At 38.7% G+C, this 26,865-nt stretch overlaps 1 protein-coding gene across 4 annotated transcripts in view; it reads right to left on the reverse strand.

The window, feature by feature from the left end:
- Positions 1 to 10,512: 10,512 nt before the first annotated feature.
- elavl2 (ELAV like neuron-specific RNA binding protein 2) overlaps positions 10,513 to 26,865 on the reverse strand; it is a 93,157-nt gene continuing 76,804 nt past the window's right edge. For all 4 annotated transcript variants that reach the window (XM_072590371.1, XM_072590380.1, XM_072590362.1 and 1 more), the window contains 3 exons: positions 26,547 to 26,772; positions 13,982 to 14,020; positions 10,513 to 13,187 (listed from right to left, as the gene is read on the reverse strand). In XM_072590371.1, coding sequence (XP_072446472.1) covers positions 12,860 to 13,187; positions 13,982 to 14,020; positions 26,547 to 26,772 — 593 coding nt within the window. In that variant the 3' untranslated portion in view covers positions 10,513 to 12,859. The remainder of the gene's footprint in view (positions 13,188 to 13,981; positions 14,021 to 26,546; positions 26,773 to 26,865) is intronic.

Raw genomic sequence — 26,865 nt, forward strand, 5'->3', positions numbered from 1 at the left:
TGCACTGACATTTATTCTTAAAAAAAGGGAAAAAGCATTCATAGATCTGTAGTGTTCGCCTTTAGCCTTATTTCAGCTTGCTGTTTCTTTCACACTGTTCTGTGCCTATAATTCTGACTGTCCCATTAGCCTCATGGATATCAAGTGACCTATCGCATATCACCTATTGAAGATGGATCCCAAAAGGAGACCTGGGATTAGTAGTATTCCCACCATGATAAGTATCTGGCATAAAGTGGCTATCATTAGCCTTGAATATACATGAGATGGCAGTATTCAGCAATTCCGATCATTAGGGAATAAACAAACCCAGCTGCAGACTATGACACCATGACTTGAACAAAAACAAAATACTGAGGATGCCCAAAAATCAAACAAACAGCAAATACTAGACAAACCCAGTAGGTCTGGCAGCATCTGAGAAGATCAAATCAGTACGCTTAAGGACTCTTCCAGAACTGGGAATGGGTTGAAAGGTTATTAGGGGTGTAGGAATACCATCTTGAAAGAAATAAAAAGTGCCTTCCCAGTTATTCTGCACTGTATGCACGTGGAGGAATACCAGAATTGAATGAATAGAGACTTCAAGCAATTCTGATATTGCTAACCGTCCTTATTGATGCAAATGTAGATATTGTTTGACCATCACATATCTAAATGACAGTTCGAGATTCCTCAAACAGCTGTCACTTGCAGCTCAATTCATTTCACTGCTTCACTTGTCAAGTTTACTAAACACTGCATGGCTGAGTGCACTGCATTTATACCACATGATTTATTGTATTATGCATCATGGTTTGAGACTGCTGGACAGCTCAGTCACTATACCAACTCCCATCAGCCTACTTTTAAAACAATTTGGTTCCTCTTCCCATTAGCTCGAGCTAACACTCCACAAGAATGTAATCACGTGCCAGTCCTCACTACAGCTCACTCACCACAGACCTTTCACTGCTAAAAAAGGTATGCACTGTTGATTTCAGAGCTGGTCTTTGAGGTGTTCTCATAAATTGTCATGCCACCTGCAAAGCAAAAGTGAGGGCTACGAATGCTAGAGATCAGAGTAAAGATTAGAGTGGTGCAAGAAAAGCACATCAGGTCAGGCAGCATCCAAGGAGCAGGAAAAATTGACATTTCAGGCAAAAGCTCTCCTGATGCTACATGTAACCCCAACATGCTGTTCTGTATTTGTAAAGTCTTCCTTAAGGACATGTTTTGACATCACTTTAATAACTGATGACCTCTACCTTAGTTTGTAAGGTTTTGGGTTTTTTTGTTACTTTGGTTAAGGCACTCAGCATGCGACTCATACCTATCATATTATCCCAGCTGTTTGGTTTGTCTCCAGCAACCACCTTCTTATTTATTTTTTTGTAATTAACTCTGCCTCAGCTAATTGGATCAGAGGCTATCCCATTCATTTAATGTGACACTTTACCCACACCATCACTTTTGCTCACCTGGAGAGACTTATTATTCAGCCTATTGACACTCCACTCAACAATTTGTATGATCTTTTGATCTCTCTGCCTATAAGTTTGTGCCTGTATGGTTTTCTTCACTTCAGCTGATGCAGCAGCACTCCAAAACCTTAATTTCAAAAAATCTGTTGGACTATAAACCAGGTGGGACTTCTCACCTGGTTTCTCACATTGCCTCTTTGTTCTACAGTTGTTGCCAGAATGAGAAGGATCTAGACAGGAAAAAAATGGAGTTGGCTCTTGACACTGGAAAGCAGGTAAGTGGCAGCATGAAGGATCAATACTAATCAACAGCATCGAGGAAAAGTCTAATCTCAAGAGAAAGAAACACTACTAAACTTCATCTATTGCACTTTTAGGATCTCACTATCAGACAAGAGGCTCATATCAATAACTACCTCCATGGTGGAAGCTACTCCTGTAAGTCCATTAGCTACTCCTGCAGCAGTGCTGGAATGCTAGTATGGAAGTTAAAGGGTTACAAAAGGAAGTAGAATGTGGAAAGGGCACCAGAGGGTAACTCAGGGCTGAGTGTATGTGGAATCACACCATGCAGCTATTTGACCCATATCTGCAACATCTTTCTGCATAAACTTATTCCCTTTCTGCGATTCTCCCTGTAACCCTGCATATTCTTTTTTCAGGAAACAGTCCAATTGAAGGGTTTCATTGAACCAGGCTCCACCACACTTAGGATGTAGATTCCAGACATTAACCACTCACTGCATGGAGTTGGTTTTCACAATTACTTTAAATGTGCGCTTCATTTTGGATTTTTTAAACGCAAAGCAGTTTAACTTTGTTCAGATCCTTTCCTCTCAACTATTGGAAAGGATAATGTCAATCTGTCTTCCTAATCCTGGAATCCTCTTTCTGCAATATCTCCAACATATGCATAGTCTTCCTAAAGGGTCACATCCAGAAGTGGATGTGATACTAGACTCTAGTTAGGCTACATCTGGAGTAAGTTCAGCACATCCATGCTCTTGCACTGCTTTTAAATGAAGACTAGCATACTATATATTGCCTCAACCCATCTTGCTAACTGCAATAACATATGCATGCCTGTATTGGGGTCTTATGTCATTTAAAGGGATGCATTGGTAGAAAGAATGTGAAGTGATAACCAAAACTTGAGTTAATTTCTCTACATCAAACTTAAACAGCTGTTTGACTATCTGGTGCAATGGGCACTGTACGATTGAACTACACAAGATTACAATGCATCCAGGTTTTGCATTGCCTACCGAATTACAATCAGAAGGAAGCATTTAAATGCTGCTGTTTCAGGCAGAGAGATAGTAAGCAAGGATAGCTTGGTTTGCAAGAGCACAGATGACAGAAGGATGTGTGGAAAACAGCTCTCGTCAAGAAATTGTTTTTCTACTTTGATGCCTGGAAATTGTAATTAGATTACTCAAGTCAATTCTTTTGCTTATGCCAATTTCCATGGGACACCCCTTTCCTCATTACTTGTGGCATCAAGATTTCAAGTAACTGAGGAAGGTATAAGACACCTATGTTGGAATTAACAAAAACATTTTCCTTTCATGACAGCAAGGTTACCTATAGATTGATGAATGTGTTATGTATTTAAAATAGTAAAGTTGCCAATGAAAAACAAGTTGTATCAGCAATTGAAAGACGAAGTATCAGCCACACAAGATTTACAGCGATCATTTCAGATGTTTCAAAGAAATTGACAGGGTAGGTAGAAAATAAACTTCGAAGAGAGATTTTCTCAACTTCACACTGGTGATAATCTACCTTGGTCAGTGACAACGATACCTCCTAAACATTGTTTTGACATCTCAATCCACCCATTTTCAACTTCTCTGACTAATAGCGTCATGATTCTCCATTTCCTTTTTTGAACCTTTAATAGAAATTACCTTAGACCTTTTTATTCAAGGATCACCATCTTCAAATCAAAGCCATGAAAATGAGCTAATCAGCTGCTTTATATTTCCAGCTGAAGGCTGAAAACGATAGCAATAAATAAATTTTAGTAAACATTTAGTAAAAGCTTTAGTAAAATGTTTGAAAAAGTAAAGCAAATAGAAGTACAATTGCAACATTCAAAAAAGGCATCTGGATGGGTATATGCATGGGAAGGATTTGGAGGGATATGGGCCAGGTACTGGCAGGTGGGGCTAGATTGGGTTGGGATATCTGGTTGGCATGGATGGATTGGACTGAATGGTCTGTTTCCATGCTGTACATCTCTATGACTAATTTAATAAGTTGAAGGATCTATATAGGAAAAAAGCTTGGACAAGTGTATGGAAAATTGGAAGTCCTGAATGCAAGCAGAATTGGAGTTCTGATAAAAAAGTAAACAAAAGGCAGTTTTTAAAAAAGCAAAGGAGACCCTCATTAGTTCCATCATACCAGTATCAGCTCTTTGAATGCTCTGTAATTTACATTTCCCTATTTTCCACAGTTTTCTATTCCCCAGCCACCTGCAAGAATATTTCCAATGCCTCTTGGAAGCTGCTGGAGACAGGCAACCCCACTCTAGATGATAGGGGTATAACAAAAATCTCTTTACTCCTCTTCATGGTGCCAAAATTCACCTTCCAGCCTGTCCTCACCTCCACTCAGCACGAAACGCAACCATGAACAAGTTCTTGTTCTGGTCATTTGTACTTAGCTGACCACATCTGGTTTTAGTTTGTGATAATTGCAAAGAGCTTCACTAACAAAGCTGGGAGCAAACAATCAAGAACTATCAAGTGACCGTAAAGAAAAATGCAAACGACCATTAGGGCAGGGGTTAAGTCTTAAGCTTAAAATCTGCCTGACCTGCTGTGCTTTTGCAGCACCACTCTAATCTTGACTCAAGTCCTTAATGTCATTGACACACGCACCAATTCGGAGAACACCTACTTGGGTTATAACTGCTCACTCTTCATAACCTTGTCCATATATCCATCCACAAAATACAGGACTCAGCATTCTTTATCTACATTTCTCCTCACTTCATATGGCATAAGGGATATTTGTTCATTCTAACAAGTTCCAGCAGAAATGAACAGGAAAGATTTGGAGGGAGATGGATCAAGTGCAGGTAGGTGGGACCAGTTCAGTTTGGAAACATGGTCAGCATGGACTGGTTGGGCTGAAGGGTCGGGATTCCATGCTGTCTGACACTATGACTATGTATTAGACTAAAATTACTAGTATAGCAATGCATCATCCCAATAACTAGCTCAGCGATTGCTAAGTGTTCACTGACAAGTGCAGTCTTCAGTTTAATTCAATAGCTTTAATCAATCCTAAATTGCATAAGGATTCATTAAAGTTAAACTAAACAGGATTTTCAATCACAAGTATGCATACTTGCACTCCAAATGAAATAATATTTTAGCGTATCAAAAATGTTTCACCACTTGCAGAATTCAGGTTTAATAACGTGAAGCAAAAATTAAACATCACTTATACCTCTTAACGTGATTTTGTATGCATAACTTCTACTCTATTTTAAATACAGGAAGCTAGAGGAAACTTCCTTCATCTGTTTCATCCCAATGCATTGAAAATCATGACAAAAGCACCGGATTGCTCATGCATGTCAATGGGTCTCAATTTTCACAGGTAAAAATTTTTAGATAACAATTACATTTCAATTAACAGTGTTATGTAGAACAAAAAGTACCACAAGACCAGTCACCAGGATAACCTCTGAAATGAGTAGGGAGATTGGTAACATTGCCTTTTAGCAATCTATATGCTGTGATTTGGGAATAGTTTTAGTTGCCTCATGCAGTGAGAGTGACAAGAAAGTACAGGGTAAGATTAAAACACAACTGAAACTATTCTATTACTGGAAGAATTTAAAAAGCTGCGACTCCAGAAAAGTACAGACTTAGACATTATTTGAATGGTGAAGGGAATAGATTGCATGTGCATACATACCTTCAAATAAAATAATTGAGAGTGTAGAGGGAGATAGTGCCAAGTTAATGTACAGCCAAAATTTGGTTAAATATTGGATGCAGTTTTTTTTTAAAAAAAAAACTGGTAGCAAATGCATTGGCTCCTAATGAATACAGGTACACAATCCTTTATCTGAAATCCTTGGGACTATTTGTTTATTGGAATTTTTCAGATTTTGGAATAAGTGACATTTTCACAGTGAAATAAAAAAAGCTAAACAGTTTGGTATGCTTTCCTTTATTGGTCAGAGTATTGAGTACAGGAGTTGGGAGGTCATGTTGCAGCTGGACAGGATATTGGTTAGGACACTGTTGGAATATTGCGTGCAATTCTGGTCTCCTTCCTGTCAGAAGGATGTTGCAAAACCTGAAAGGACTCAGAAAAGACTTAAGGATGTTGCCAGGGTTGGAGGATTTAAACTATAGGGAGAGGCTGAACAGGCTGGGGCTATTTTCCCTGGAGCGCGGAGGCTGAGGGATGACCTTATAGAGGTTTACAAAATGAGGCGCATGGATAGGATAAATAGACACAGTCTTTTCCCTGGGGTCGGGGAGTTCAGAACTAGAGGGCATAGGTTTAGGGTGAGAGGGGAAGATATATATAAAAAAACCTAAGGGGCAACTTTTTCACACAGAGGGTGGTACTTGTATGGAATGAGCTGCCAGATGATATGGTGGAGGCTGGTACAATTGTAACATTTAAGAGGCATTTGGATGGGTATACGAATAGGAAGGGTTTGGAGGGGTATGGGCCGGGTGCTGGCAGGTGGGACTAGATTGGGTTGGGATATCTGGTCAGCATGAACAGGTTGGACTGAAGGGTCTGTTTCCATGCTGTACATCTCTGACTCTACTCGTGGTGTACTGCAAGTGTGGGTGTTGGGTCCACTGCTGTTGGTCATTTTTATAAATGACCTGGATGAGGGCGTAGAAGGGTGGGTTAGTAAATTTGCAGACGACACTAGGGTTGGTGGAGTTGTGGGTGGTGACGAAGGATGTTGTAGGTTACAGAGAGACGTAGATAAACTGCAGAGCTGGTCTGAGGGGTGGCAAATGGAGTTTAATGCAGACAAGTGAGGTGATTTACTTTGGTCCAAGTAACCAGAATGTCAAGTACTGGGCTAATGGTAAGATTCTTGGTAGTGTCGATGAACAGAGAGATCTCAGTGTTCATGTACACAGATCCTTGAAAATTGCCATCCAGGTTGGCTGGGTTAAGACGACATACAGGCATTTTAACTTTTATTAATAGAGGGATCGAGTTCCGGAACTGTGACGTTATGCTGCAGCTGTACAAAACTCTGGTGCGGCCGCACTTGGGAGTATTGTGTACAGTTCTGGTCACCGCATTATAGTGCGGGATGTGGAAGCTTTGGAAAGGGTGCTGAGGAGATCTACTAGAATGTTGCCTGGTATGGAGGAAAGGTCTTACGGGGAAAGGCTGAGGGACTTGAGGCTGTTTCCGTTCGAGAGAAGGTCAAGAGGCAACTTAATAGAGACAGAAGAGAATCAGAGGGTTAGGGTGGACAGGGAGAGCCTTTTTCCAAGAATAGTGACAGCTAGCACGAGGGGCAAAGCTTTAAATCGAGGGGTGACAGATATAGGACAGATGTCAGAGGTAGTTTCTTTACTCAGAGTAGTAAGGGTATGGAATGCTTTGCCTGCAACGGTAGTAGATTCGCCAAGTTTAAGTGCATTTAAGTCGTCATTGGACAAGCATATGGACGTACATGGAATAGTGTAGATTAGATGGGCTTCAGATTGGTATGACAGGTCGACGCAACATCAAGGGCCAAAGGGTCTGTACCGCGCTGTAATGTTCTATGTTCAGACATGAGTGTACTACAGCACTGAGACACAATCGATGCCCGCCAGTGCTGGGCCATGCTGCCATGTCACATCTGTGTAGAGTTTGGTCACCTGCTCACACTCCAAAGTAATGTTCCACACTCCATTTTAAAAAAAATCAGATTTCAGCTTTTGGTATCTTGAACTTTTAAAAATCAGATTTTGGTATTTTGGATAAACACTAGAATGCTGTGGGGGAATGAACACATTTTCAAAATTAATCTCCAACATTGAGAGAATTGAATTCTTGAAAAATTCCAAGTGAAAGTTCATGTTGAAATAAATTTTATGCTGAACTAATTCAGCATTCTTTCCCACAATTGAAAGATCCACAAATTAATAGGGGTCAAATCTTTTCACCATTAATACAAATGTGAAAGGTTGAAGATTTCCAGTGTTACATTGACGATTATCTACTTTCCTCCTTGCCCCAAAAAAAAAGTGCATCCGTAGCAATAGTTCAAATATTCCATTTGCATCATTCAGCATTCCAATAATACAGACCAACTTGAAGGACAGTTTAGCATGGGCTTACAGAAATGTAAAGATTTGGCCACACCTAGAAAAAAAATTAAATTTAAATGCAATACAAAAATCTGTGAAAGTAATTGCTCAGTCCAATTTTAAATTGTGTCCATGTGAAATAGCTAACAAATGCAGTCAGATTTTTAAAATTCGTTTTGGAAGCAAGGGTTATAAGGGAGGGGCAGGGAAGTAGAATGGAGGATCAGATCAGAATGTCCTTGTTGAATGGTAGAGCAAACTCGCTGGGCTGAATGGCCTCTACTTCTGCTCCCATTTATGGTTGAACGGTATTAGCTTGTGAAATGTGATAGGGAGATTTTTGCTCTGCTAGAAGAAACAAGGAGTCAAAGTGTGAAAGAAAAGGCAGATCTACAAGCGTTTCCCTTGGCTAAAATTCAATATTTTATTTCACATTTTATGCTTCCAGCAACCTGATAAGTTATTTTACTGCATCATGCTGCCTATTATCTTTGAGATCAGTGAGCAAAACCAAGCCTCCAATATAATTAGCTTTTTTTGTTTTATGGTTGGTAGCAACCTACATTTAGCAGTAAGTACAAATAGGGAATTCAACAGTCAATCACTGTTGGTTTTGATGAGTGATCGCGGGCAGTATTCGTACATCCACCTTGAGTGGATCTGACAGCAATAAAGAGGGATCCATGATGCGAATATTAGATTAGTGTGGAAACAGGCCCTATGGCCCAACAAGTCCACACTGACCCTCTGAAGAGCAACCCACCCAGATCCATTCCTCTACATTTACCCCTTCACCTAACAGTGCGGGCAATTTAGCATGGCCAATTCACCTAACCTGCACATCTTTGGACTGTGGGAGGAAACCAGAGCACCCAGAGGAAACCCACACAGACACAGGGAGAATTTGCAAACTCCACACAGACAGTTGCCCGAGGCGGGAATTGAACCCGGGTCTCTGGTGCTGTGAGGCAGCAGTGCCCCACCTTGCTGCCCATATGAAGGTGAAGGATTAGGAGTGATAGACCATCAGTTAGAAAATACAATAAGAAATCTTCAGTCCCAAATCAAAACTAATTTGGTTAATCATCCTTGCCTGTATTGGTAGAAAATACACACTGACTGATTTCAAGGTGAGGAACTCTACATTCACTTAAAGCTATTAAACATCCAGCAAAACTGATTATCTCCATTTACAAAATGATTATGTAATTGCATTGGCATCAATAGTATGCCCTTGAAAACAAGTTGACAAGGACTTATGGATGAGCTTTTAATTTCACAATTGCAGGGTCACTTCCCAGTCTTGGGAACACTTTACTCCAATTATTGATGCATGTTCTGTTCTTGTCCAAAGACAAGTAGGAAATCTAGAACATCAAGTTCAAGAGTTTGAGGAATCGGTTTCCAGTAGATACCTCCACTTCAAGAGAACATTCAACAAATCTACATGCAAAAAATATAAAAGTAACCCCTTACAGGAGTTATCACAAGCAAATGAGATTTGAAACCAACTATAATCAGTGAAGAGAGACTAAATGTCAGTCTGCTGCTGGGCAAAACCTCAGACTAAATGCCCAACATTAAAAGTCAAATTGAGGTGCTATATAACTTGCACATGAAAAAATTAAATAGCTACTTAAAGTGGCACTTTGATTTACATAGCACTGGATGCCACAAAATGCTCAATACATCATTACTGTAAGGCCAAGTTGTTTGAAGCTTTTACACACGAGATTATAAAGAACTTGTGCATATTTAAGCAGGAGAGCAATGATACAATTTAAACCTCTTCAGATAACTTCTACTTATCTTTCATATCCATATCAGAACAGATGGAGCCTTGGGAACTCATTCAAGTAGCCAGGAGCTCCTATAACATTGCCCTTCCTCAGATTTTATGAAATGTTAGCCTGGATTTTGCAATCAACTCTACACAGTGGGGCTTGGAAGATAACTAAACGTAGGAGCTGCTACTGAACCAAAGCTGACTGCTTACGTGCACATGGTGTTTGAAGGTGTTCTTCTGCTTTTAAAAGTCATAGTGGGTATGGCCACAGCTGAACTGTACCTCCTGAACTAATCAAATATCAAATCTACTGACGTCAGAAAGAACAAAGCTCAATTTCAAGTATTTCAAAAAGGACCTTCAGGCTCCTCACTGGATTTCTATTACATACATACTCTATACAGAGTAATGGTATCACTCACGTGGATAACCAATTTGTTTTCATTAAATGCTCGAGTTGAAAGCATATCAGACTCAAATTGGATAAAAGGTTGGTGAGATAATAAGGAAAAGATGTAGTAAAAGTGATTCCAAAGATGAGCTGAACAGTCATTGGAACACATTTGGGAAGTTGAGATTTCAGGAATGGCCAAAACACTGGCTTGGTGAAAGCAGAAAATCGATATTTTTTAAGCAGTCAGCTGCAAATCAGTCTTTGCTCCAGCTTTTTTGAAGCAAAATTAATAAATTTCCCATATTGTATTATGAACTAAAACTAGTTTCATCTGTACAAAAAGATAGCTCAACAGGGCTCACTGGCCCAAGACAGGATTTATTTTGATTAAATTTATTTTGATTAAATTCTTTGCAATGAGACATCGGTGCACTTCCAGGTTGAGTCAGAGCAACAATATCTTACTGAGCAAGATTTCCATTATCCGTTTGAAGATAACCAATTCTCTCCTTTTCCCAGTTTCACACAGCAGACAAATAAAGGCAAGTTCAGAGTCAATGATTAGGTGTACTGAACCTTAAAACAAGTTTTAATTCCCTTCAACTTTTGTTTATTGATGTACTGAACATGAAAAAGTACAAATGATCCAAACACAATATAAGGAAAGAAACATGTACAGCCTCTTAAATACTCAAAGGAACATACATTCTATTCAACCAACGTAAATTTAGTCATACTTTACAACTTCAAATAAATACAGACTTACATTTTATTAAGTGCTATGATAAACATCGTAAAGTGAAGACCAATTCACATGCTTTCCCACTAAGTTTTGCTGCATTTGACTCAGCTACAAATAGGCTATAGGCCAGAACATTCATGTTAACTATTGGCTTTAACAATTAACTGAAAGGAGTCTGTTTTTAAAGCTGCACATGGTTTCTTTTGCAACCCTTCTGTGCAAAGCCTAAAGGTTAGTCCTATATGACAGCATTGAGTGGGTTAGCATGAAAACATGGGTGTACACTTTCACGTGCTTCACAGTATATGTACTTCAACTAGGCTGAGAATTTATAACTACAGTATTCAAAAGCAATAGCAAAGATAAATGTACAACTGTTATGCATAGCACATTGCTTGTTCTAAGGGGAAGAGCACATGAGCATTTCAGTTTACACAAAGCAGGACATTTAACTACAGTTATCAGTGCACCTGGTCGAGGACTGCAATTCCACAACCAATTTGTTCTTAGAAGAATAAGTTAAGCTAGATGCTTCTCTGAAAATAGAGTTTTTCAAATTTATTCCTGTTATGATAAAGAACTGCTATATCTCCCCATAGTGATTTAAGCATTAATTGCAAATTTACTTTAAACGTTTCAACAGGATACCTTCCTTTTTAGTATGAAAATGTAAGCATATTTGTTCAAACTGTGGCTTTACCCATTGTACCACAAATGCATATATAACAAAAGCAGTGTCACTATAGTTTTAAAGAGCTGCAACAAGACTATCTACAGACCAACAACAAACAAATCTGATGCACTGCAATTCTGGTCATTAGGACAACAAAACAAGTAAACTTCAAGTAATGTTAATGCAGTCTACAAGAAACAAAAAACATACAAAGCATTCAGGTTCCTTAAACAGCACTTGGCATGTAGTCAAAAACAAAAAGCAGAAAAAGGTCCATAACACAAGGACTTATTTACATTACACAATGCTCAGGTGCAGTCTATTATATTTTTGCATTTTCTAAATTTATTCTGACCGCTTTGTAATCTGTATTGCAAAGCAAATCCAATCATTTTTCCACCCAATTCCAGCACAGACAATACAGCAGGAGAGTGTACATCACTAAACACCTTGAGCTTTAACAGAAGGGAATACTTTCAGGAAGAACATATTTCCCCCAATTTTCAATAATTGATATATTTGCATGCACTCTCAATGTTAAGCCTCTTTTTAATTCTTGAAATCACAATTAAACGTGAGCCATTTTGTCACAAATAACCAGGATGATCCACTGATTATACAAATGAAACCCACAGTGCCCACTGGTTCTACATCTTGGTAATACAAAGGTCTTCAAGGTAATCTCTACATCACATGTCTTTCCAATAAATGCCAGCCACTGGAAATTTCCTGGTTTTAATTTTTTCAAAAGCTCACTAGATGTCGTATGAAGAGATTCTCAAAGTAACCAAGTCAAAATATTTGTTCCAGGTCCTGTAAAAAGTTTCTCCAAATTTCTTTTATAAAAATAGATGCTTTTTTTTAAACCCACTTCAGCAAAGAGGCTCTCTCTCTTTGGCAAGGTACTGTGTTATGAAAAAAAAGGATTTCCAAGAATCTTACAATAAGGTATAATTGCAGCCCACCCTTTTCCCAATCCAAAATCTTATCAAAATAAAAACTTTACTTAACATGTAAATAAAGAAAACAAATGTAAACCAACACTTTTGAAACTGATCACTTAAATGCAATGAATTTAAAGGCAAATCAAATACTTGACCAAAATATATTTTCTTCTAAAAAAGAAAAAGAAACAAAGCCTCACAAATTCACTTTATGTACTGTTTCAAGGCAGTTGTGTAAAAATCTAGGAGTCTTTCTTCCTTCAGCTGAAACAGTTTCTTTTTTTAAAAGGTCCACCTCCTTCAAAAGGAGGTTACTAGAATGTTGTGTGACAGGTAAAAAACCCTGCACCTCGTCAATTTTCAAAACATAAAAGCTATGAAAGAAGATTTAATGCAAAGTTACCAGCAATATAAAACCTTCTCATATTCTTAGGATGCTAAATAGTCATACTTCTGTCTTAACACTGACTTACAAAGTCTTTGCACTAATATATAAAGTTTTGCTTTAACATGTCTTTTTGAATAGCTATATAACAGTTATGTTACATATTAGGCTTTGTGCGTTTTGTTGGTTTTGAAGGACACCTGCAGTACTCTGTCCCCTAGACGGTATCCGTTTAAACTGGCTATTGCCATGGCTGCTTCATCATAGTTGGTCATAGTCACAAATCCAAATCCTTTACACTTGTTTGTGTTGAAGTCGCGGATGACTTTCACATTGGTCACAGCACCAAATGGTCCAAACATTTGCCAAAGAATACTCTCATCTGCATCAGGTGCTAAATTGTAAACAAAGATACACCAGCCTGTTCCAGCATGTCCAGGGATATTGATGCCTGCCAAACTGGTCATTCCATCAATAGTCATTGGCGAAAACCTGCCAAAAATCAAAACTACAATGTATCCTCATACATAACAAAGTTGACAAGATTTTTAATATTGTTGCTTTACAATGAGTGTGATGAGTCCTGTATTTTTACTTTTTAAACCATAAATAGTTCAAATACTGATGTTGCATTATATATCAACATCCCATTGAGACTAGCCAATAACAATTAAGCATTCCAGTCTAACATTAAAATGGTCACAATAACTCGTGGGATGTGGGCCAGCATGTAATGTTCCTCCCTAGTTGCCCTGGAGGCATTAGCAAGCTGCCTTCTTGAACCACTGCAGTCAGTGCTGTAGGTAGACCCACAATCTGAGCAATTGAACACCCTCATGCATTCCTTTCTAAACATTTTCCTGTTTCAGAGAGTCTTAACTCAAAAGTTTTTGCTCTCCACAGATGCCGACACATTTACCAGCATTTCCTGTTTGATTTCAGATCTGCAGGGTCAAGACCTTTGTTTTTATGTTTCTCTAATATACTTAAGTTATTTTCACTTGGAACATAACCAAGAAACGAGAAAATAAAAATTCAAATAGCACTTTTATAGGTTGAACTTGAAACATGGACAAAAGAGCTGCATGGAAGTAACAAGTCTGATTAAAGACTAGCCTTATTCCAAAACTAGTAAATCGATTTCATAAATGGGATTATTGCAAATTGATTAATTGAAGTCAACATCTCAATCTAATAGACACTTGGAGTGCAATTCCTAAATACAGAAGTAAACTAGGAAAATACTTATCCTAAAATTCCAAATTGCTGGAAAAGGGGATAATTACCTTTTGACGCCATAAGCCATATTTAGAAGATTGTCCAACCTGCAAGACAGATATTTTGCAATTCAGTTGTGCAAAAAACGAAGCTGTCTACCCCAAAGAGATTAATATTCATTGTAGAATTTTTCTTGTTTGCAAATAAACTTGGGGAAAGCACTGCAGTGCTTTGTATTGTCAAATGAAGATTAAAACTGAAGCTAATCAAATTTGGAATGGGATAGGATGTTACGGAAGGGGAAAGGAAGGATTGGAAAAGCAGAAACATGATCACCCTTATACCCAGTAATCTCATGCAATTATACAAAAAGCCTTGCACTGAATTGACTCATCAGATTTTGCATACAATGAACGACAATGCATATACATCAAATAATAGCTTCAAGCAGAGCTTCGTACAAGGGAAGCTTTATTTTGTTTTGAATGAATTTATCTTGAATCTTGACAATGTTTAACTAAATTACTGATTATGTATAATTTGATATTCATGCCAGTGGACACAAGCACAAGTTTCCTGGTGTATTTACAGATTAGAAAAAAAATGTGCATTCAAGCAAAAGCACCAGTCAGTAATTACCTTATGTTGCAAGACAAGATTAAATTTCGACCTCACCACTTCTGGAGACTGGAGTTGCTCAACAATAGGATCCAACACATGTTGGATCCCGTCTGAGGGGATATGGTTTTAGAACCACTTTAAATCAAATCAGTTACTGGAAATAATAATGGATGGGCAAGAACTGAAAGGCTTTGTATTCAGTGAGCAAACTTCACCTCAACTGGGCAAGGTAGGTTCCCAATAAGTACTAAAGGTCTATGGCAAAATTTCTCCATTTAGAAAGGATACACTGCCTTGTTCCAGAATGGCAGTCTCATCCCAGCCATGGCTTCAAAAGTATCCCATTATTCAAGTTGGTGCTCCCCCAGCCCAGGAGCTGTTAACTGAACTGTCTTAACTGTACTTTTTGTTTTAGTTTGGTGCTTACTTCAAATGACAGAAGTCCAGAGTGGCAACTTAAGTTTTTACTGTTTTTCATATACAAGTACACATGACAAATTTACTATTAGTGGAGATAATATGTTGCAGAGTGCCTGTGCTCCAGAAGGAAGAATGTTGAGAGGTACAGCGAGTATCATGCAAAATTATAGTGTACAGACAGGGATAGGAGAACACCTATGGCTATCAGAAGGATATACAGCCGCCAGCTCTTCCCTAGTAATACTAAGTATCCAAGCTAATGTAGCTTTTAACGTATTGTGGTTGGTAATTAGGTGCATCTTGTTTAAAAGAGAGCCTATTCTCAGAAAATCAAATCAGAGACCTGTCCAGCTATTAGGTCAAAAACACTATGGTGGTAGCAAATGTAGTCGATGCACCATTTCCAAAGAGTCACAAGTCACAGCTGTAAAGCACCCTTTGGTCAAACATGTCCATGCTGACCAGATAGCCTGACTTAATCTAGCCCCATTTGGGCCCACATCCTTCTAAACCCTTCCTATTCAGATACCCATCCAAACGCCTTTCCGACTTGTGCATCCCAGGCGAAAGACGTGCCTATTTACCCTATTCAGGTCATGATTTTATAAACATCTATAAATCCCTCAGCCTCCGACACATTGAGGGGGGGGGGGGAAAAAAAGTAGCCCTGGCGCATTCAGCCTTTTCCCATAGCTCAAGCCCCCTAACCCTGGCAATATCCTTTTAAATCTTTTCTGAACCCCTTTCAAGTTTGCCAACATCCTTTCTATAGCAGGGAAACCAGAATTGCATGTAGTATCCGAAAGTGGCCTAATCAATGTCCTGTACAGCCAAAATATGACATCCCAACACTCTACTCAACAGCTCCTAAAATAGTTTGGTAGCCACCAGTGAAGATATTCTTCAATTTAACTAACAATTATTCAAATACATTTCTTACATAATGAGCCCTAACTGCATTTTACTAAATTCAAGACAGTTTCAATATATTGAGTCAAAGTCAAACCATGTTTATATCCAAAGATAGATTTGGTCAAAAGTGAAGGAATAAACACTCAAAAAAAGTCAGACCTTATTACTGGTGGCTACCAAAATATTTTAAGTGCTATCTTCTCTATTTTCGAGTTAAGTCAGTGATCAGCAACATTTTGAATGGTGAAAGAAAACCAAACAGGAGATTGAGCTGCTCAGTTTGATCAAAGCCCTCAGATTGTAAACAAGTGTGCTCACCTGGGTTTCAGGGCAGCAAATCACACCAAGTTGGTTTTTAAATTCATCATACAGTGCTTGTCAAGTTGCAACCCTAGATTCCTTAGCGCAAAATCTTTAAAGCAAAACTCCAGCATCTCACTTAGAAAGCAACTTTCCCAAATGCTCTTTGGGGGCAGCTGCAAATTTGTGAACCTTGCTCTTTTGTCAATAACCTTAGGAGCTTGAGAAGATTTGGAAAATGGCAGAGACTGCATTATTCATTACTTTTGGATCCACAGAACCCCATTATAATTGGAATTTACTTAAGCAAAAGCTCAAAAATTAAACTGTTCAAAGTTAAAAAGATTGATCTGAAATGTTAAAACATTTTTTCCCTCACGTGCAGCCACTTAGTTGATCATTTCTGGCATTTTCAGCATCTGCGCTGTGCATTTTTGTTTTCAAACATTTACTGGTCCATGGTAATTTTTTCCTTTGTTAGTAGAATAGATTGTTATGGAAATTAGTAAACCTTAAGAAATTTGAACTCCAATTAGTAAAAAGATATACACCTTTGGTTTTGTGGCTTTAAAAAAAGTCAATTGGCCAAATAAATTGAATGCTTTCTTGTTGAAAAGGTACAAGATTGAAGGGGATTAACAGTAAATGTTACATTGTTGTTTCTGCTAGTCAGTAATCTATGATGTGGGTGCAATGACATTATCAGGAGCTAAGTGTTTGCAATCTTCTGGAACTGAATATAAAATCAGCTGAAGTGAGAAATTTCCTCCAAATTGTAGAGTTACCTTTGACTATATGCAAGACTGGGACGGAAAGGGTTTTGGCTACAGAGAATTATGGAACGTGGAGGTGATCAGGAAAGTAGAACTGAAACCTAAGATTAGCCACAGTCATATTAATGGAAGCTCAATGGCCACATGCTCTACACCTGATTTCATTTAAGTTATACGTAGAGCACAAACAGATCCTTTGGCCCAGCTCATCCATGCCAACCAGATATCCTAAATTAATCTAGTCCCATTTGCAACATTTGGCCCATAACTCAATCTTTCCTATTCATGTACCCATCTAGGTGCCTTTTAAATGTGGCAATTGTACCAGCCTCCACCACTTCCTTTGGGAGTTCATTCAATACATGCACCACCCTCTTCATGAATCAAGTTTGCCCTTTCAGTTCCTTTTAAATCTTGCCCTGCTTACCTTAAATCCACATCCTCTACTTTTGGACTCCCCTATCCTGGGGAAAAGACCTTGGTTATTCACCCTATCCATGCTCATGATTTTAAACCTCTAAAAGGTTACTGCTCAACCTCCCATGCTTCAGGGGAAAACAGCCCCAGCCCATTCAACATCTCCCTGTAGCTTGTATAAGAGTTAAAGCCAAATTATAAACATTCTTTAGGCTCAAACTCAATATGAACCCCCAAATAAAATTCCATTCTCACCCAAGAGTATCTTGTATTTTGCAAGATTGAGATTGCCTTCATTTCTCCAGGAACCAAACTAAAATGCATCACAGCTCTCGTGAAATTCCAGCTATTGCAAGGCATGAGTTTTTCAGGAGTTCAATAACCTTCTGACTTCAGCTTGTTGCTACACTGCATCACATGCAGATTTTGACATCACAAATTTTCAAGCTAATCAATCTACCTAGGACAGGTCAAGTCCCATGCAAAATGTTAGGCTTAAAAACAACATAGCAATAAGGGGATGCAAAGAATGCAGCTGAAATGCTTAGCAGCAATGATTTGTCTGCAAATTTACCATTGGTAATACACACCTAACCTTGGTTAGTCAGTATTTGAGTTCACATACCCACTCCATACAAATGGAGTTTAGATTAAGTGAGCCAACTACTGAATGACATGTCCAACTGCATAGCTTCTTTGGTCACAGATCTCAAAAACAAAAAGTTGTGTATTTAAGGGCACACTACTCGACACAGCAACTGGCTCAAAAAAAGTATTTCTGATTCTTGGGATACGATCCATCCATCCATCCAAGATGGACAGATTTCACCTGAACAGAATTGGGATCTGTCCTTAAAATGATTACTAATCCTGCATGAGATGTTCTGGGAGTAGATGAGATGAGATTGTTCTTGAAGTACAGGAACTCTCAAAATTCCATTTTGGTGAGAAAGGAGAAACTGGTCTGTTAGTAACCAGAGATTGGTTGTTCTGTCAAATGTTTAGTCTAAAGCAATAAGGGAAAAACGTTAGGCAGCAATTTGGGAACTGGAATGCACTGCCTGAAAAAAGGTATCCAAAACAGGAGAATTTGATGAATTTTCCCTAAGTATTTAAGGTTTATGGATTGACAGCAAGGGAGTGGGACTAATTTGTTATCTGAAAAACTGGCTCAGGTACCACGTCCAAAATGATCTTGGTGTGAAGAACAGTTGTCCAATGCCGATGGGAGAGAGACATTCTTCAGTGATTCTCTAGAGGGAAAAAAAGACTTATAGCTATTTAGCTTATACAAGACAGATATGGACAAAAAAAAAACAAAATTGTAGCTTTGCCAGTGACATTAAAGTCAAGATATTTTGACCGAGGTGGGGGAAAAACGAGGAAAAAGGAGGAACAGCTGACCAGTCATAACCAACTAATTTGCTGCAATGGATATCCTTCGAGCACAGCTGAGGAACCAAACCAAATTATCCTGTGCACTAAATCTGCCAAGATGGAATACAACTTTCAAAGTGAACCCTGTGGTAAACGGATAGACGTTTTCAGGGGGAAGTATTTTGTGCTACCTATGCAGTCGACTGATGGGATACAACAAATCTATCCCCTAGTAGTGATCAAAGATCTGATCTGGAAAAGACACTGCTCCAAAATCTGTGGAGGACACAGTTCTGTAACATCCTTGCAGAGTCAAGCTGTAAAGATCAATAATATTTGAAAGATAAACAAACAAAGTAGAGAAAAAAAAAACAAAAGAGCAAGAAAACGTGAGTGATGCACAAGAGAATATGGACTGCTATCACACTTTCAGTAAAGAGCTATTGTGTTTTGTTCTCCAGATCGGTGATCTTGTTTCCTGTGCAAACTTCTCCAGAGAGAGGTACCTACCTCAGAGCTCTTACTAGCAGCCTACATCTGTTGGTCTTTTGGCAGTTCTCCTCCAACTGTTCATTATTTTTTGGTTTTATACCCCCAAAGCATCAGATTGTTTCATGGTGTTACTACTGTCAAAATTCTAAATTCAAACTTGGAGTTTGATATTTGAGGGATAATTTAAACTGATTGACAGAATTTCAATTTGTTTTTGTCTCCAGACAACCCAGCTAATCTAGCTGTTCAACCTGATGTTACAGAACACTTGCTGTTGTGTCAAGTAGTTCTGCTAGCTTTTAACTCTTATGGTACAGTACCCCTTACACCTTCATATCAACTTGCATAGTGTTAAGTTGAATGGACATTATTCTTAAGCTTCTAAAAGTCAAGATGTTCAGTTATACAAATAGCACCCAAGTGGGGAAATCTCAACTTTATTTTGTCTTGTTACTTTCACACTTCGATGAAAATGACCAGATTTCACTTAAGTCTGTATCATGTAGTTAATTGCACAGACCACAGTCAGATATTAAAAATAACTATGTGAGGTGTTCATTATATAACTGCTAAATCTGTTCTTAATTACACAAGAAGTGGAATTCAATTCTTGAAGATCAGTAGTTCAGGATTAGTGGCATACTTGAATAAGTATTTTGGAGTAACAGAAGGTAAACAAGCATGGAAACTTAACTTGTTTGCCTCTTTGCTTTTAGGTTTGCTTTTACTGGTTAATTTCTAAAGGTAATTAATATCATGGAATGGTTACAGTAGGAATAGTTACCCTGCTAGATCTCTGCTAAAGTGTGACTCAGGTCATTCCACTTCTGCTTATTCCTTCCCAAGTCCCTTTTTTATCCCCCCAGGTATTTATTCAATTCCTTCTGTCAGCCATAACTGAATCTGCCTCAACTCTCCTCCCTTCTCCTCCGCTCCCGCCCCCCCCATACATTCCAGATCTTAAGTCACATGAACCAACAGACACAAAACACTTTAAATCTGTCCTCTACTAGTGGGAGCAATATAATCCAATTACTCTATTTTAGACAATTATTTTGACCTGTCAAACTGCCTTTCAACTGTCTGCTCCAAGATGAAACCCAGTTTCTCCAGTCTTGGAAACTAGAAGCCCTTCATATCAAAAGCCACTCGCATACACACCGAGGAACCTCGATTATTCAAAGGGCACAGGTGGACAGTATTGTGTTCAGTTAGTCAAATTCCGGATTATCGAATGTTAACAGTTTAGCCCAACTTTGCGATTTTGGGGGATAATCAGATATTTGGATAATCAGATGCTAGATAAATAGAGATTCTCTCGACAGTTTCTGCATCCTCTCAAATGCCTTCACATCTTTCATCAAGTATGGTATCCAGATTGAATACACCAGCCGAGCTCACTTTTTATAGTGGATTAAGTACTAAAGCAAGGATGTTTATGACCCAAGATCCCTTAGCTACTTTCTCAATTAGTTCTAGCATCACAATCTCCACATTATTCCAAAAATGCATCACTTCACACTGCTCTACATTAAAGTGTCATGGTTATCAACTTCATCAGACCACATTGGTGCTGATATCAGCACCATCTTCCGTTCACAATATGGCCACATCTTCAACAAAAACTTTGCAATCATGCCCTGCATAACCAAGTTTAGGTAATTACAAATCATAGTCAGTCCTTAGTCTGCCAGTCTTTGTTCAGACCATGTACGTACCGTTTGCTACTTACTATTATTTAGCCAGTTTTGTACGCATGCTGCGACCACCCAGTTTAAACTATGCATTTTGATTCTGCTGACAAGACTACCTTGCGGCACTTGCCGAATGCTTCAAAGTTCTACGTTATCTTCAAGATTCCTTTCATGTCCCAAGATATATTAATTTCAGTTGTGAGTATGTGACAACTGAGCACCTGTAAGCCTCTGGGCACAGAATTATTAAAGATACCCAACCCTAAGTGAAGGAATGCTTCACCTCAGTCTAAATAACCTTCTCACCCAAGGATTCAGATGAGCAAATCTAAGTATATCCTTCCTATAACAATTTGACCAAAATTGCACACAGTATTCTAGATGTGGACTGAAAGAACTGCTACAAGATTTTTCTTTAAACTTGCATAAACTAGGTTCCTTGCAATAAAGTCCAACCCATTGTGTAACTGCAGCTGCATGCCTTAAAGGAAATCTAAATCTTTCTCCATTAATTTCAATATGGAGAGAATCTTTGCAAAACACTTGGTATCTTTCACCCTGACAAGTTATCTAATTCAATGAAGCAATCAGAGTACTAGTAACAAAACCAAAAATCTGATTTTAAAAGACTTCAGACTTAGAAGCCAAAAATGTTTACATTGACAAATGCAGTCATCATGATAGTGCACATATGGGTGATTTTGCTACTGTAACAAGCATGATTGCTAACAGCTTCACAGAGCATGAACCCAAACTCAGTCAGGAAAGGTCATTTTAACTAAATTACACTGTCTGCAAACACAATGGAGATTTACATTTTGGAACAGTACAGGTATCACCAGATCCACTTGTGTTTGTGCATGTTGGGGAGGGGTAGCAGCAAAGAGGAAGGGGGTGGGGAGGAGAGAATGCAGCATGAGCTCATTCCATCCACTGATAAAAGGAAGAAGGAGGAAGGAGAGGGGGTCAATACATAAACGTGGTAAGTTTTATTTGAACCAATATCAGTTGTATATTTAATATAGTTATTAATTCACTGTATATACTCAAGTGATTACAAGAGTCAGGTTTTAATTTTGACTTAAATCCTTAATGTTACATGTACCTAATGCTGTGTTTTTTTTAAAAAAAACCACAGTATACTTGAGGGAATTCTTATTATACAATTGTTTTTCATTTAAAAGAGCTCAGAAGTACTGATAAAGCCAGGGCAGTCATCCCCCGATTTCAGGACCAGGGCCAGCAACCAAAGTGAATGAGGATCATTATGAAACCAACGAGCCCGATTCAGTCACGGGTTCCAATCTTCAGCAGGCCATCTGTCCCTGCCCATTCTCAGTGTGGGACAGCATTTCCAGCTGGGCATGCTCTGTTCACCACCTGCTTTCTCTGGAGCCCAGCCAAGCAAAGTGCAGTGTGATATATAAAAAAAACTTGCATTTGAACCCAAGAAGTGCTCGACTTAAAACAAAAAGGAAACAAAGAGCTGGGTGGCAGGTATCTCGGGAGACACGACCAAAAGGAGAACCTGGAATTCATAAGATGCAGAGTGGAAAACTGGCAGAGGAGCCAATAAAGGCGGTTTCCAGGTAAAAAGGAACAGAGCTAGTTCCATGTAACTAGGGCAAAAACAAACCCGGGAAAGCTCAGAAGGAGCTGCAGTTAGAAACCAGTTTATAATGATTAGATTGAAGCATGGGGTGGGGTACTTGAGATGTTCTGGTACAAGTCACAACAGCAAGGGGGGGGGGGGGGTGGGTGGGAAGACAGGGGAAGCAAAAGGAGAATTCAAAAACTGGCTCTGACAGCAAGGAGTAGAAATTCCTCAAGAGGAACACAACATAAGACTGTTTGATTGTCTGGCCAGATTGCTCACAAATGCATGCATCCACCATTTATAATGCAGCATGTTTACTTACTGGCTCTGTAGTTGGCATGGTGCAAGGTAAATTTTGCAAAGCTGGAAATAAAATTGCTTACAAAGTAAAAATTCATTTTGGTTCTTAAAACTTATGGAGTTCTGTTATAGCTAATTAGAAAGGATTTGAGATTTCCAAACCTCAACCTATTTTTAAATAAGGTTAGGGGCTTCCAACCAGGTCATCAAAACAGAGGTCTCAGCCAGGATAATTTGTTTGATAGGTGAGTCATGGATTCTAAGCCAAGTATTGTGTGAAAGGAGAAAATCTGCACTTTTTGACTAAGTGATAATTCCATAGTAAAAGGGTGGCAGGTTTCAATCATGCGTCTAATGTCTTGCGTTTAGATCAATTCCTACAGTGTTAACAAAAATGTTTTAAGAATGACCTTGGAATTGATAGCATTGGACAGACAAAAAAAAAGACCCATTAACAGCCTAAATGAGACCAAATTGTTTTTTCCTTCAACCAGCCAGGCTGCAGTGGGGGACATGTAACAGACATCTGCTTTGTTTGTATGAAAACTGACTGGGTGCGGTTAATTAGAAAAGGACACTAGTATAAGACAAATCAGCTTTTTGTACTTTTATAGCTTTGAGAAACAGATCTGTTTCACTCAAGCAATACAAGCAAGATCCTATACTCCAGCAGTTTATTTTAACATTAAGAAAGCCATCCCACTGTTTGCCCAAAGTTGGTTCAATCTGCTTATTGATGTATAGGAGTGTTTAAATGCATGGAGATTGTACTCACTTCTATACAATCTTATTTCTACTATTCTGAATTACATTCCTGGCAGCCAATAGGTGAGCAAGATCAAAAACGTATCCTCAATTATTTCTGATCTGGATAGCATTCAAGAGCATCAAGTTCAATTCCCAAAAACAAACATGCTGAATTTAGAGGAAAGGAATACCAAGACCAAGAGTGGTTATCCTGAGGAAGTTGCAAAGGTCTATACTTGATTGCATGCAAGAACAATAATTTTCCAAGTCAGTAAAGCCTTCCAGTTCAGAACTCCCAGGTCTAACAGATCCTGAGCACAAAGTGTTATTTAGTTTCCCAATAAATTCAAATGACCAATTCAAAAAAAAATGTACAAGGTGAAGAACCTATTCAGAAAATCAAAAGTGATCCTTTTATGTGAGAGCATATGGCAGTAATGTTAATGGGCGGCACAGTAGTTAGCACTGCTGCCTCACAGCGCCAGAGACCCGGGTTCAATTCCTGCCTAAGGTGACTATCTGTGTGGAGTTTGCACATTCTCCCCGTGTCTGCGTGGGTTTTCACCGGGTGCTCCAGTTTCCTCCCACAGTCCAACGATGTGCAGGTCAGGTGAATTGGCCATGCTAAATTGCCCGTGTTAGGAGAAGCGGTAAATGTATGGGTGGGTTGCACTTTGACGGGCCAGTGTGGACTTGTTGGGCCGAAGGGCCTGTTTCCATACTATCTAATCTAAACACAGCAACTGGCATCCTTGCGACATTTGATGCAAGCCAATATAGATAGTGAACCAAAGCGAGAGAACCATGCTCAAGGTCAATGAGGCTGCCACACTGCTCAATACTCGGAAGTGACAGACTTGCTCCTCAAAGTCAGCAGATATGAACATGTTCATACCAGTAAGCAGTCGATTATAGGTCTCCAAAACAGAAAACACCCAACACATCTACTGTGTGCATTCAATCTGAACATTAGAAGTTACATTTGTGGACAATGGGCTCTAACAGAAGAGAGAGGGGTTGGGAAGATTTTGAAACTAGTTACAGCAAGCCTCACAATGCAACTTGCTCAGGAAGATCAATCTGAAAATCCAAAAATAAGTTCTTATAGAAAGGCACTGGAGTGGATGTTGACCATGGTTAAGCTCAACTAAGAGAAGGGCAAAACAGGTTTTAAGAAAATCTGACAGGAAAATGGTGTCATTGTGATTAAGACAACAGGATTAAACTGTGTCTAGTCTTTACGGTCCTTTCAGTAGAAGTATCGCACTACAAATAGCCACCTTTGTCAGTCAGCACACAATCAGATTTTGGGACAAAGGATTATAATTCCAGACATGCCTCTTCTCAATCTAGGAGAGTTAAACAGGAATTAATGTGCAAATATGCAGAATTATAAACTTTGTTGAATTTAAACTCAAACAGGACTGCCAGCAAGAATCACAATCAATAACGTGTAACCTGCAATTTCCTGATATTCTTTTGAAGTGTACTCGATCACAATCACTAATACTTCCTTTTCATAAAGAGCAGCCACCTGACTGTACAAATGGAATTTTTAAAAACTGCTAGTCCAAGAAGTTGGCAAAAATATCATTGATTTTCCATCCCCCACCAGCTATGTGACACAGATCCCAAATAATTACTTTTACGAATCGACAAACAATCACAAAGACCAGCCAGAAAAATTCTGAACAAAAAGCTTAAAAATCAAGTTCCTGATCTGTTCAACATTCAGATCCAAGAGAGAGAATCTTGAGTAATCCAAGACAAATCTTTAACTTGGAAATTTAAAAAATCTCAGCCTTTTCTTCTAATCACCTTTGAGTCACTGTCTTAACAGTTGAGACTCGATTACATCATAAATTGCACAGTTAATTCAAGATCAATGATTATGTTCAACTGTTGAAGAAATTAAAAGCTAGTTCAAACTTGGCCAGACTCTGGTATTACAACCATAGCAGGGGAATATCAACTCATACTGCCAAGCACCAAATGCAATGACCCAAGGTAACAAGTCAAGCCAAAGAGGTAATCCTTGGATTTGATTCTGTACTTGCAAATACACTCATAGCTGCAAAAGGGCTGGAGTTAATAACCAACATCTTAATAGAGTACATACACTATGTTCATTGCAGAGAAGATCTAAACTAAATCCTAGAATTTCAAGTTGGACAAACTCCTTATTAAAAGTATTTGAACAATCAAAAACCTCAGGCAACACTCAGTACTCAACTGCATTTTTTGGTCTGTTTTTCTTTAAAAAAATACAATTGGAACAAAAGTACTGCTGGTCAGTAGTCACCAAGAATCTAACTAAATTTTTGGCTTTTGAAGGTGGGTCGAAGGACACCTGAGGCAGAACTAAAAATCAGAACTAGAGCAACATTACACACCTACTGATCAACTTTGAAAAGCAAATTTCAAAGTGCACTTGCAGGAAGCAGCCAACAATGTCTCAACAAATCAGGATTTCACAAAAATGAAGAATGTTATGGTGACATGGGGATCAGAGTAAATCAACATTTCCAGGTAATTTACTGACAGAAGCTGTTGAGGCAGACAGTTGAATAGAAGGAACAAACATATGTGCTGATAATATCAAAAGATGTGTGCTTTTCCTGGATAAATGGACAATACTTTGATACAGACTAAGCATAATGAATCAGTTAAAAACAGAAGAAATCAGATAAAGAAATATGCCTGTAATCAGAAGCAATAGAATTTGGATAATCTAATTACGTGGGTGCATTCAAAATATGGCCCAATCATACTGTGGCTTGCTGCCAATGCACTTCATTGATCAGTAAGGAATAATTTGTATTTCGCAAACATTTGGTACATTTTAAACTAAATTGGGTAAAGCAACATTCAGGCATTTGCATGCTTAGAACACCAGTTTTACTTCATTCAACCCCTTGGTAACTTCCAAGTAGCCTTGTTTTTATTAGTTATTAAAGCAGCTATTTTGAGTAGAGTTACATACCTTAGCCTTTGCGCTTGATGATGGAGGGGTCCTGGGTATCGTCTATTTGGGGACTGATACAACTGTGACAGAATTGCTTGGTTGGTCTTCTGACTTGGATTATTGGCAAACTTGACAGTGATTGGCTCTGTGGCACCTGGAGGCTTTTGCCCATTCAAACCTTTGATTGCTTCCTCAGCTTCTACTCTCTTGTCAAACCGAATGAAACCAACACCCCTGGACACGCCTAAAACAAAAGCAGGCTCAATTAATTGTTGTCTAATTTAATCCAACATTATAATTCTAGGATCTGAATTAGAATTAGCAAATTGTTAACCCA

Source organism: Chiloscyllium punctatum, chromosome 2 (genome assembly GCF_047496795.1).
Source record: "Chiloscyllium punctatum isolate Juve2018m chromosome 2, sChiPun1.3, whole genome shotgun sequence".
Lineage (NCBI taxonomy): Eukaryota > Metazoa > Chordata > Chondrichthyes > Orectolobiformes > Hemiscylliidae > Chiloscyllium > Chiloscyllium punctatum.